The 12,853-nt window shown below is 39.2% G+C and overlaps 1 protein-coding gene across 1 annotated transcript in view; it reads right to left on the bottom strand.

Annotated features, from left to right (window-relative positions):
- LOC121861233 (voltage-dependent calcium channel subunit alpha-2/delta-2-like) overlaps nt 1–12,853 on the bottom strand; it is a 204,252-nt gene that overhangs the window by 102,739 nt on the left and 88,660 nt on the right. Inside the window, exons 3-4 of the mRNA XM_042358883.1 lie at nt 3,450–3,563; nt 1,265–1,466 (exon numbers count right to left, since the gene is read on the bottom strand). Of these exons, the coding sequence (XP_042214817.1) occupies nt 1,265–1,466; nt 3,450–3,563 (316 nt within the window). The remainder of the gene's footprint in view (nt 1–1,264; nt 1,467–3,449; nt 3,564–12,853) is intronic.

Raw genomic sequence — 12,853 nt, 5'->3', positions numbered from 1 at the left:
TACAGTATATAAATATACTGGTATATGCAGTATATACAGTATATACATAAGGTTGCTTAAATGCTTTACGCTTTACAAAATTTGGGTAGATTAAGAAAGATGCATGAAATTAAAAATCCTAATGTATGTATGTGGTACTTCATTATAAACTTTCATATGTAACATATCTGGGTCACAGATGTAAACTTCTAAAGCATCAGCAGAATAGTTAAAATCTAATATACTCACATGACTGTGGAAAAAGAATCTTCATTTTCCTTATTATAACAACAACTGTACATCCCAACAATATATACTGTTTTATGAATATAGGTTGCAGCAAGCATTTTTTTTTTAATTTTTCCCAAATTATTTGTTTTCAATTACTGCAATATACTGTCTTGTCGTATATATCTTTAAAAATCACCTGTTCCATATTCTGCACTGAACTGTTGCTAAACTATCATCCCCACTCTAGAAATCAGTGTACTGCACAGTACAGTAATGTACAATATATCAATTTGGTATATAAAATTTACACTTAATTTATTTAACTTTGTTAGACATTTCTAAATCCTTAGATAACTATTATTAATGTAAATAATTCAATTTGGTGTACTGTACTGTGCTACAGTACAGTACTTATCACCCCAAAATCTGACAAAGAAAAGAACAATAATTAATTATATATGCAGAATTTCAGGAATGAGTAGGAGCATTGTTTCACAATTCATACCAATCTCCAGTTAATGAATCTATCTTATGATTGGTAACCATTTGTCAATAGTTATACTGTACTACTGGTGCTAAAAATCACAGAAAGTTCTTCTACACATTTCACATGTCACAATATCTTCCATAAGTTTCAAATTACTTTCTTTGTAAAAATAAAATCTATTGATTTATGAAAAAATAAAGTTGATGCAAATAATTTTTTAGTTACTATTAACACCGGTGTCTACAGTACTGGTTCACCTAATATTTTTAAAACAGTAATACCTGTACAGTGCCAGAATACTGTACTGATGATGAAACAGTTTTTCTTTTATTTCAAGATATAGCCGATCACTTAAAGATAAATAAATAGCAACCCTTATCATACTGTACGTACACACATCAAGAGTACTGTACAGGTATAACATTCTATAAAAGAGTTTGCTTCTGCTCATATAGCTATGCTATATCTACCTTTTTATCTACATAAATGAAGATTTTCTTTCACAAGGACAATTATTTATCTTAGCAGTCATATGTGAACACTAAATAAGAATCTAATAAAACTTACATCCTTCATACACTTCCAGAGGAACATGTATGCCAGAGATGTTGTATCTGACAGGAACACCGAGTCTGTCATCAAGTGTCATCTCATGGGATGAGTTGTTGGGGTCCAGGTCTTTCATGAGCAAAGGGTGTGATGTGTTCAGTCTGAGATAATCACTCCACAGGTATGTTGTTGTAGCATCTTCTAAATGTTCTACAATTCTCTGAAGGAAAATAAAAAAAAATTGTCTGCAATATTAATTTGGTACAAATAAACCCATTTTTTACTACAGTACAAGGGTTAACAATAGTAAAATATAACTATTCACCAATTACCACAACTAAAAATCAGGATTACAGGTAAGTACTGTATTGTTAATTATTGATTACAAAACAAAACAATGGAAATAACAGAATACAGTAGAGTACCTGTGTAATCAACTGCTGATTATCAAATCAAATCAGCAGTAAGAATTATAAATGTCTTTAATAAATTTATTATACAGTACAGTACAATGGTCCCTCGATTAACGAACGGTCCAATCAACAAAATTTCGGTTAATGAATTAGCTCCCATAAGGATTTTCAATTCCATTAACGAACAAAACTTCGATTAACGAAAGCCTTACGAGAAACACGCTTTGTTGTGCGCAGCAGCTGATCGGCTAGTCCGCCAATACAGTAATTGGTTCTATGTTTACATTTGTTTCCAGTGGAGTAAATATCAAGAAAGTTGTGCTCTTGAATATTTTTGCAATTATTGGTCATTCTGAAATTTAGTTCACATACTGATAATATACAGTGCAGAAATTATTATGAAACAAGAAGGAATTAGAACCAATGCACTCTGTAAAGAATATGGCATGTCATCATCGACTGCCTCTACAATCAGCCGTTTGATATGAAAACAAAGCTGCCGGGAATACGACATATACACACCTCAAAGTATGTTAAAATATAGTATTCTATTTTTTTTTTTTTATTATACAGTATACTGTATAGTACAGTACTGTATTAGATTAAATTTAATGTTTTGTTAATTCTATTACCAGTACTTTGTGTGTACTTTTTCTGTGAGTTGGAACCAATTACCCAATATCCCATTGAAATAATAGATTCATTTAACAACATTTTCGGTTAACTAACGACTCTGTGGAACCAATTGTGTTCATTAATGGAGGGACCACTGTAATAGTAATACGGAGGTCATCAAATTCCTCATCTAATATTTTGATTCACAGTAGTAGGGTGTATTATTCTACAGCTAGACTAAGATTTACTTCCTTAACTGGCTTTAAACTGTATGCCCAAACACCAGACAAAGCACTACAGCAGGTGGAACTGGCATTGGGCTTTACTAATCTGAAAGTTAAAGAATTCCTGAAATGTTTATAAACAGGAACATGTCAGAATGCATCTTCTATAATAATCAAAGGTCTATCAAACTGTCATCTGTAGTCTCCATCTTACCTGCTGAATGGTGGAAGCCCTAACCCATTCACTTATGTGAGGCCTAGAATTACTTCATGACCTATAGACAATTTCATATAATAGAAAACCTTAACTTAAAACCACTTGACTCCAAAATAAAAATCTTTTTATTTAACTTTTGGCCACAATTTTGTGAGATGTCTAAGTTTCCCTCGGTATGGAATGAGCTATAGTGAGGTTTACTCATCTTCCACTTTTCGGATTCTGGAACCTGTTGTTATTACTGTGTAATGTTATTGCTGTGCTTCAACAATTAAGGTCTTTAACCATGTAACCAGGTCAGCAATTACAATGTTACATCGACAATCAACAATTAAAAATTATGAGAGATAGAACTCTCTAGGTGTAACACCTTAGCATGCTTAATATTTCTACTGCAGAATCCTTTAAATCTACCACCATAACATCCTGTGCAATGATTAGTCCAGTCAGCTACTGAGAGAGAGAGAGAGAGAGAGAGAGAGAGATAAATGGTTGGGAGCTCTTAGTAAAAAAAACCACAATATACATAATACAATATAATCTGAGTACCGGTAAATAAATGCTAAAATCCTAATTCTATTACCGGGGTAATTGTTCTTCCTTAAAGTGTTCAAGGAACTTTGTCCACAAATGTACAGTACATATGAACTGCTATGTTCATTCTACTCCCACCTCATCTAACCTGTGTGAATAAAGAGGTGTTAAAAAGAGTACTGTACTACGTCACAACTTACCAGAAGGGCATGGCGCTTAGAGTTGAGGAGGTCCTTGATATTCAAGGCCATTTTCTTCACCAGGTCCTGTGGGTAAACTGGCTCGATGCTCACCCCGGCTTCCATGCTCAGGTCCTGTACAGAAACACATTTTATGTTTAAGTCTTATATGGAGAGCCAGATATAATATGTAATTACAGTACTGTAATGAGAGAAAACATAATATAGTACAGTACTGTACTGTATTCTAGTCCTACACAGACTACAATACTGTATATATCTTGTTGCTGGAAGATAACAAGCAAGTAAAAGTAGACTGAACAATGTTGAAAGTTAAGAGAGGAATGTATGAACTGTGGTCATTGACATCCGCTGAGAGGGTTAAGATTGTGTTTGACTTGACCTCGCTTGCAACCAGCCTCTGGAACTCATTTTCAGCCCTTCTACACTCTATTTTTGCTTGGTTTCTGGCTCTTACATAAAACCTCCTGTCCTGCTCATCGTTTGACCCAACCCACGTCTTGAATTTCTGGGTTTTCTTCTTAACTTTGTTGACCGCCGCATGGTTCATGTGTAGGGAACCCCTTGTATTCCTAGAGGCACTGGGTTTGGTCTTGGGTATATATTTATCAATCAAATGGGTCACTTTACTAGTTATGATATTCAGCGTAGTGTCTGCGTTCTTGTACCTTAATGAGTCAGGCCAGTTGATACCCCTCATCTCTTCCCTCATCCCATTGTAATTTCCTTTGTAATATTTGCACCTTGGCCTGGCCTTATTTTGAACTAGGTAACAGCTAAATCTGAATGACAACACTAGGGGGACTGTTGCCCCCCCCCCCCTGCACTCCGCACATTGTTTTCATCCTTAATATCTCTTTAATTCATATTACGCTACATGACATTCAAAACCACCGCGCTTGTAGAGAGTCACAGAAAACGGTAGAAAACAAGAAACTTTGGTAAGGGATAACCACCTGCTGTATGCTGTTTTATACGAATTATACCAATGTACGGGCATATAATATTAAGTGTATGTACTTATAGTATTAAGGAGAACGCAAGGTGTCTATACGATGATTAGGAAGGTCCAATTGATACGGACTAGTGTACTATAAGGGATAAGTGTAGACCGTGTCTGAAGGTCATAATATTTATGTTTGTGAACGATTAGTAAGCATAGCTACCTCTGGTATCAGATCAAAATATATGAGAAAAATGATCTGGAGAAAGAATAAATGTATCAGACATATGTGAAGTGTTGGAAGTGAGCCAGAAACTACAGGTATACTTCTAAGAAAATATCTTGCATACCTCGGTGTGAGCTTAGTACACCTCTTTACCCCGTGTGACGAATAACCACGAACAGTGCAATGATCAGAGAATCTTATGAATGTGTTCAACGATTGCAACATGTGAGGGGAGGATCCCTAAATACAGATTGAAGGGAAGTGGATACACCCACGCCAAGAAAACATGAGCCTAGGCACTACTCAGTCGAGTTTCCTTACTTGGAGCTGGCAGACGCTCACCCCACAAGGGGTCACAGCTCAAGATTGAAGAAGCCGCAAGTCCAGAAAACTGTGAGGGCAAACTTTTTTGGAGTGAAAGTTGTAAACTCTTGGAACAATCTTCCAGAAAGTGTTGTGACGGCACCGAGTGTGGGCTCTTTCAAGACCAGACTTGACCAACACTGGAGCAGGTTCAGGTACATTCAGGAGCCGGTGCATGCCCAGTACTTACCAACAGTGCGTAACAGAGACGTGACCGATCGCCCAAGCGGCTAACGAGCCGATCATTTGGTGAAGAGGACAAAAGAAAAAGAAAAGTAACAGAGACGTGACCGATCGCCCAAGCGGCTAACTAGCCGATCAGTGGTGAAGAGGATAAAAGTAAAAGTCTATGTTGGCACCCAAGACGCCCCGGGCTACGGTGCTGGGTTATTGTTATAGCCCAATGAATTTTCCCAGGAACCAGCAAACCAGACCCTTACTTTAGCATGTAATTTAGAATTAAGATATATAATTATAAAGCATAAGGTCACAATAGATAGGAAAGTGTATATATGAGAACCAGAATAATGTCAAAGTGAAAATTGAAGATTGGAAACTGTAGGCCTAGTTCAGTGTGAGACGCAAGGCATCGCCCTCAGTGACGCCAGACTTCTCACCAAAACAGGTCAATGAATTCCATCGTGATTCATCAGCACTCAAGTGACTTATCTAGCAGTTATATACATCTTAAAACTTTGCCTAATATTATAAAGTGAAGTAATAGAGTTGTAATAGTGTGTGGTGATATAAACGCCCCTCAGGCATGCTCACTGACGCCCAACTTCTCACCAAAACAGGTGTAGGCCTAACAACCACCACTGCTCCACTGTGAGGAACCCACCGGGTGTGGTGTGTACTGCTTATGGCTATTATGCACCTCCACTTTGAATCTGTGGATACCCTACATATCACCACCCAGGATATGAGAACACGATTGTGTGTTTGACAAGTTTCTCGGTCGCCACGTGGAGCGACCTAAGGATACCAGGCGTGGAACCAGTACTGGTATGATTACCTGGGGGAGTATCCCATCTATCTAGCAAGAGTAGAGTGTGAGCGAGGTACCTGGTATGTGTACCTGAAGAATACCGACGAGTTCCATATTTGTAGGTGTGGAGTGTACCTGAGATGTGGTGCTATAATATAACATGTGATTCTGTAATCTAACATGTGGTGCAGTCTGATGTGTTGAGTGTTATGGTAAGAAGGAATGACCGAGGTAAGGAGGTCAATGGTTGTTATGAAGAATGAAGATGATGATAGTAGTATTTGATGAAGGTCGTGTACTGGTGTAAAGTGTAATGGATAATAGTAGTCATTTTGATGAAAGCCAACTATTTTTGTATTGTGATTGGATGCAATATGTTTTGGTTAAGGAATAAATTAGTTAAGTCATGATTGATGTTTCACCCTTCCTCCCACTCTCGATTTGGTCAATGAAAAACCCAACCCAATGCCAGCTACCTAAACAAGCTACATACTGTCCAGGGGGTCTGGTGGCAGCGACCTTAAAATTAAGAGTAGATTTAAGTTATCCCCTTAGGATTAGTGACCCCAGAATGGGCAGTATACCCCCACCCCTCCAAAAAAAAAGATCCAGTGGATGCCCATGGTTGTGGTCACTGGTTATAGCCAAGGAATCCTATATAAAAGAGTCATTACAGGAATAAAGCACCCCGGGAAGAAGTAGTGTGAGTTAAAGAAGTATCAACAGTATGCTCATACATCCAGTGGATTATAAAATTCTACCACGTTCACAGACCCTAAAACGGTGGTCCAAGGGATGTGTGTGAGATGTTACGTAAGGCCTCTAAGTGACAAGGAAGAAGAGCTTTGACGGTCCGACTAATTACCCAAATGTACCCAAATGTAGCCGCAATGAAGTCAAATAATGGTCCATCATGAATAAATCGGACTGCTAATCACTTCGCGACTAGTATTTGGTGTCACAAAGTCACAAAAAATTGGAAAACTTACTTTAATCTGAGTTGTGTTGTGTTAGGTTAGGTTAGGTTAGGTACATGCACTTGATCTATTAACTCAGATTAAATTAAGTTTACCAATTTTTTGTGACTTCATGACACCAAATACTAGTCGAGGTTAGGTCAGGTTAGGTTAGGTACATGCACTCGACCTATTAACTCAGATTAAATTAAGTTTACCAATTTTTTTTGACTTCGTGACAACAAATACCAGTCGAGAAGTGATTGGCAGTCTGATTTATTCTTGTAGGACCATCATTTGACTTCATTGCGGCTACATTTGGGTAATTACTCGCTCCCTCGGTACATGCACGCGATCTATTAACTCAAATTAAATTACGTTTTCCAATTTTTTTTTTTACTTTGTGACACCAAATACTAGTCGAGAAGTGATTAGTAACCCGATTTATTCATGTAGGACCATTATTTGACTTCATTGCAGCTACATTTGGGTACATTTGGGTAATTAGTCGGACCCGAGCTTTGAGGCTATGGTCATGGTCATATTACACAATTGCATATTGCTTATGAGCGACGAGAAGACCATAGCCTACAATGACAACCCACAGAGAGGGGCTAGCTCGAGGTAAGTGCTATGCCTCGGTTTTTTGTTTATAAACTGTATAACATGAAAGTCTGTGTGGTGCCAGGAAGTGAGACTTACATAATAATGGCCCAGTAACTGATATTCTATTTGTCTTGTTTTAAATTTCTGGTCTTCAGCCGATATGTAAATAAGGCCGTAGCTCTTCTTGCTATTATCATCTGTTCATCTTTCTTTCCTTGAGGCTACATAGTCCTTGGCTACATGCACTTACCTTTTTCTTAGTTACTTATTACTATCTATTGTTTATTAAAGTTGTCTTTTTAAATATTTATGTAACGTTTATTATCACTATTACTCTTTTCCTCTTTGACACTGGAAGGAAGCCAGTGGTTTGTCCGATGGTAGTTTGGGTTAGGCTGGATAAAAACAACCTTCTCACACCCACCCCGGGACACAATGGTGAGAGGCAAGCGTGCTACTAATATTATTATTCCCCATATCATGATCAAGATTATTTTACTTGGTATGTCTCCTGTTCCTCTGATTTATTATGTTTCTCTTTTCCTTAATCCACTGCCCCCCCCTCCCCCACAATACGGTCCCAACCTCCGTCCTTAATAACATATATGATGTACTCTCCTTCCCAGCCTCCCTCTCGAGTCACTCCCCCCTGACAACCTGTTTTTATCTTTTAGATTCTCCTCAGCCAATGACCCACCCCCCTCCTCCTCGCCTTGGTTGTCTCCTCTCACTCCCCCTGCCTCCTTATTCGTCCCTTTACTGTCACCCCTCTTCTCTCCTCAGTGCCGGGTTAAGACTTTCGTAGGCCTTAGGCACCTCCAAGATATGGGGCCCCATTTGACAGCATATTCACTTATAACACAAGCTAGTACCTAATTATAAAATGTGATGTCGAAAGAATAAGATTCAGTGATGTTTGCCATGAATTGAGTAAAAGAAAATGGGTTAGATCAGCTGTTCTTGTACAGTACAGAAATAGTTTTGTTTACAAGAAGCACAGCTAGCTGGTGGACACTAATAGGATTAAGTAATAAATAAATGGAAAAAAAGTACCTCAGTATCAATTTAATAATAATCTGTAGAAAAAGGGGAAGAAAATTTCTCGTTTTATTTTTCGTAGGCCCCCAATATCTCTTTTACTTTTATCTTCTTCACCAAAAGATGGGCTCGCTAGCCGCCCGGGCGATCGGTCACGTCTCTGTCACGCACTGTTGGCAAATACTGGGCATGCACCGGCTCCTGAATGTACCTGAACCCGCTCCAGTGTTGGTCAAGTCTTCTCTTGAAAGAGCTCACACTCGGTGCCGTCACAACACTCTCTGGTAGATTGTTCCAAGAGTTTACAACCCTCACAGTTTTCTGGACTTGCGGCTTCTTCAATCTTGAGCTGTGACCCCTTGTGGGGCGAGCGTAGGCCCTAGGCACTGTGCCAACTGTGCCTAATGGATAATCCGGGCCTGTCTCTCCTCAATCACTGTTCCTTCCCCCTGTCAGTCAGTTCTAAGTTTCACAATAACAATTCCACATTCCAACGATACCACAAAGCGAACCCACTTTTCACAGATACGCGCCCCAATCATAAGTGTTTACCTACTTTAAATTCTAGTTTTAACTATCACCGTAATCCACTTAACAAGAGTATGAACTAAAAATAATCACCACTTATCACAGATCCATATTCCATCCACGGCGCCATTCAGTGTACACAAAGCAGCCGACCGACCAGTGCGCCGTATAAAACTATGGCTGTCTTTTCTGATATAACAAATACAGTATATAATAAAAGTTTGGATCACTTATTTCACCAGATGATCAAACACCCTAATGTTACCTAGGGAAAGGGGGTTGGGTTGGGTTCGGTTAGGTTAGGATAGATTAGATTAGGTTAGCGCAAGGGTGGTTAATCTGAACTTGAAATTATCTGCGGTGGATAATCTTCAGGTGATTCAAACGTTTCAACCGATTTTTTTTGTGCTAACGTTACCTCGTCTTAACATGCATTACAATTCATTAAAATATATTTCCAGTTAATCTCATTTGGTTCAGAAAATAATGACGGTCACCAAAAGTATATAACATTTGATCACATTTCAGTGCCTATAGGCTAATACCTAGTATACAGACCACAAACACACATACATACAGTACCATAATAATAATAATAATAATAATAATAATAATAATAATAATAATAATAATAATAATAATAATAATAATAATAATAATAATAATAAATCTTTAAGAAATGAGTGTTAAAGGACTCCAGTATTTACAGTGATAACCTAACGATATTGAGGCATCTTCTGGTGATATATTTTTAAAGGTTCCGAAACAATGACAAACACCAGAACACACAATCTTGGATGTTAGTCACCCAAAGATTTCCAGACCCTCCCGCCCCTTATAATTAGTGGATGGTTGAGGGTAATAATGAACCTTGTCTATATATTTAATATGTCTACAGTGTTCAGTGGAGGGCATGGAACTTAGGAACACCAGCAGACGGGAAGACACTGGCGCAACATGTCCTCTATAATAAAGCTCTTGATCTGAGTAACTAGTGATGGGTCGTGTACAAGTTGGCTCGGGCTGGAGGGATCGATATTGATCAAACTTATATAACAATGATTACACACAATGATTGATATACATTTAACTTTTGAGTCAAAGATCAATGATCCAAGTAGTAAACACGTACCACCATAGCTGTGGTGAACAGGTATACCATAGCTGTGGTGAACACGTACCACCAGAGCTGTGGTGAACACGTACACCAGAGCTGTGGTGAACACGTACCACCAGAGCTGTGGTGAACACGTACACCAGAACTGTGGTGAACACGTACACCAGAACTGTGGTGAACACGTACACCAGAGCTGTGGTGAACACGTTCACCAGAGCTGTGGTGAACACGTACCAAGAGAGCTGTGGTGAACACGTACCATCAGAGCTGTGGTGAACACGTACCATCAGAGCTGTGGTGAGCACGTACCATCAGAGCTGTGGTGAACACGTACCACCAGAGCTGTGGTGAACACGTACCATCAGAGCTGTGGTGAACACGTACCATCAGAGCTGTGGTGAACATCCTCTGTCTGAGTACCCCTCCCCTACTACACCCTATAGTACCGTAAATTATACATTATGCCTTTTGAACATTTTTACCTTTTGGTTGTTGTGTTTTCAATAATCCGTCAGCATTAATTACCATTAACATTATTAATTACTCTCATTATCATTAATAAATTTGTATTTGTCCTCTTCGCCAAAAAAACACAAAACCCCTTGACACTATAGCGTATAAAAATGAGTAGGGAGGGAATCAAGTGTCGAGCACCAACAAGGAAGCAGGAGGAGGAGGAGGAAGGGAGTCGAGCGAGGAGGCCAAGGACGAGACCACCGTGAAACACTTATGACGTCATCCCCAGGGTCCAACAAATAGCCTACTGACGTCACGTCCCACGTCACACCTGGCTTCTTATGACACGCCCATAACCACACACCTGCTCTCTCATGGCACGTCCACAACCACACACCTGCCCTCTCACGGCACGCCCACAACCACACACCTGAGCTATAATGCCACGCCCACAACCACACACCTGACCTCCAATGGCACGCCCACAATAACACACCTGTCCTCTCATAACACACCTGTCCTCTCATCGCAGCACGCCCACAACCACACACCTGCCCTCTAATAGCACACCCACAACCACACACCTGCCCTCTAATGGCACGCCCACAATAACACACCTGTCCTCTCATGGCACGCCCACAACCACACAACTGGCCTCTAATAGCACGCCCACAACCACACACCTGCCCTCTAATAGCATGCCCACAACCACACACCTGCCCTCCAATGGCACGCCCACAACCACACCTGCCCTTTAATAGCACGGCCAACCACACCTGCCCTCTAATAGCACGCCCACAACCACACGACTGGCTTCCTAATAGCACGCCCACAACCACACGACTGGCCTCTAATAGCACACCCACAACCACCTGCTCTCTAATAGCACACCCCATAACCACAGCTGCCTTCTAATAGCACACCCACAACCACAGCTGCCTTCTAATAGCACACCCACAACCACAGTTGCCCTCTAATAGCACACCCCAACCACACCTCTCTAATAGCACCCATAACCACAGCTGCCTCTAATAGCACACCCACAACCACAGCTGCCTTCTAATAGCACACCCACAACCACAGTTGCCTTCTAATAACACACCCACAACCACACCTGCCCTCTAATAGCACACCACAACCACAGCTGCCTTCTAAACCCACAGCTGCCTTCTAATAGCACACACCACAACCACACCTGCCTTCTAATAGCACACCCACAACCACAGCTGCCTTCTAATAGCACACCCACAACCACAGCTGCCTTCTAATAGCACACCCATAACCACACCTGCCCTCTAATAGCACACCCACAACCACAGCTGCCTTCTAATAGCACACCCATAACCACACAACTGGCCTCCTCAGCGTTACCTGGCCTCTCATGGCACACCTACAACCTCATACGTATTTCACTATGTACATTTCTTTTAACTCTGTTATGACTTGGAAATTTATCAAAATACTAAATTATATTAAAACGTGTTTTCTTGATAATTAATACCAGTTTATGGAATCTTTTAAACAAGCTAAAATAATGAGCGGAAATACTTTATAGTATTTTTTTGTTTACTGAGTAAGAGCAACGGCAAATGTTTAGACTAATAAATATATAGAGTTCTTATCAGTAATTTAGGAACCACCACCACTACCACCACAACAACAATAATACTACTACTACAACAACTACTACTACTACTACTACTACTACTAATAATAATAATAATAATAATTATAATAATTATAATTAAAATTAAAATTAAAATAATAATAATAATAATAATAATAATAATAATAATAATAATAATAATAATAATAATAACTGTTGCACAGTCTTAACGATAATAATGTAAAAGTTTCATTTGTAAAGACTTGTAACCAATTTCCAGTATACATTTCCTGACTCGAAATCAATGTAAATTTTCATTTCAAATGTGTGCCCAGAAAAAGTATAATCCCATTGAGTTAATTACAAAGTTATATTATCACCGGTAGCGTTTTTTTCCTCGGAGCATCTTTTTTACTTACGCACTCAAGAACAACCTTTCACAGCACTTCATATTACGTCAATAAATAAATCCTCAGAATATCACAAAACTACAAGAAATTACAACACGAAATTAAAGTTTGTTTCTCAAATATTGTTTTCAATAACAGACATATATAGTGTTCAACAACAATAACTA

The sequence above is a fragment of the Homarus americanus genome, unplaced genomic scaffold, assembly GCF_018991925.1.
Source record: "Homarus americanus isolate GMGI-L3 unplaced genomic scaffold, GMGI_Hamer_2.0 scaffold21314, whole genome shotgun sequence".
NCBI classification, from domain to species: Eukaryota; Metazoa; Arthropoda; class Malacostraca; order Decapoda; family Nephropidae; genus Homarus; species Homarus americanus.
This window is presented reverse-complemented; position numbering and strand designations above follow the sequence as displayed.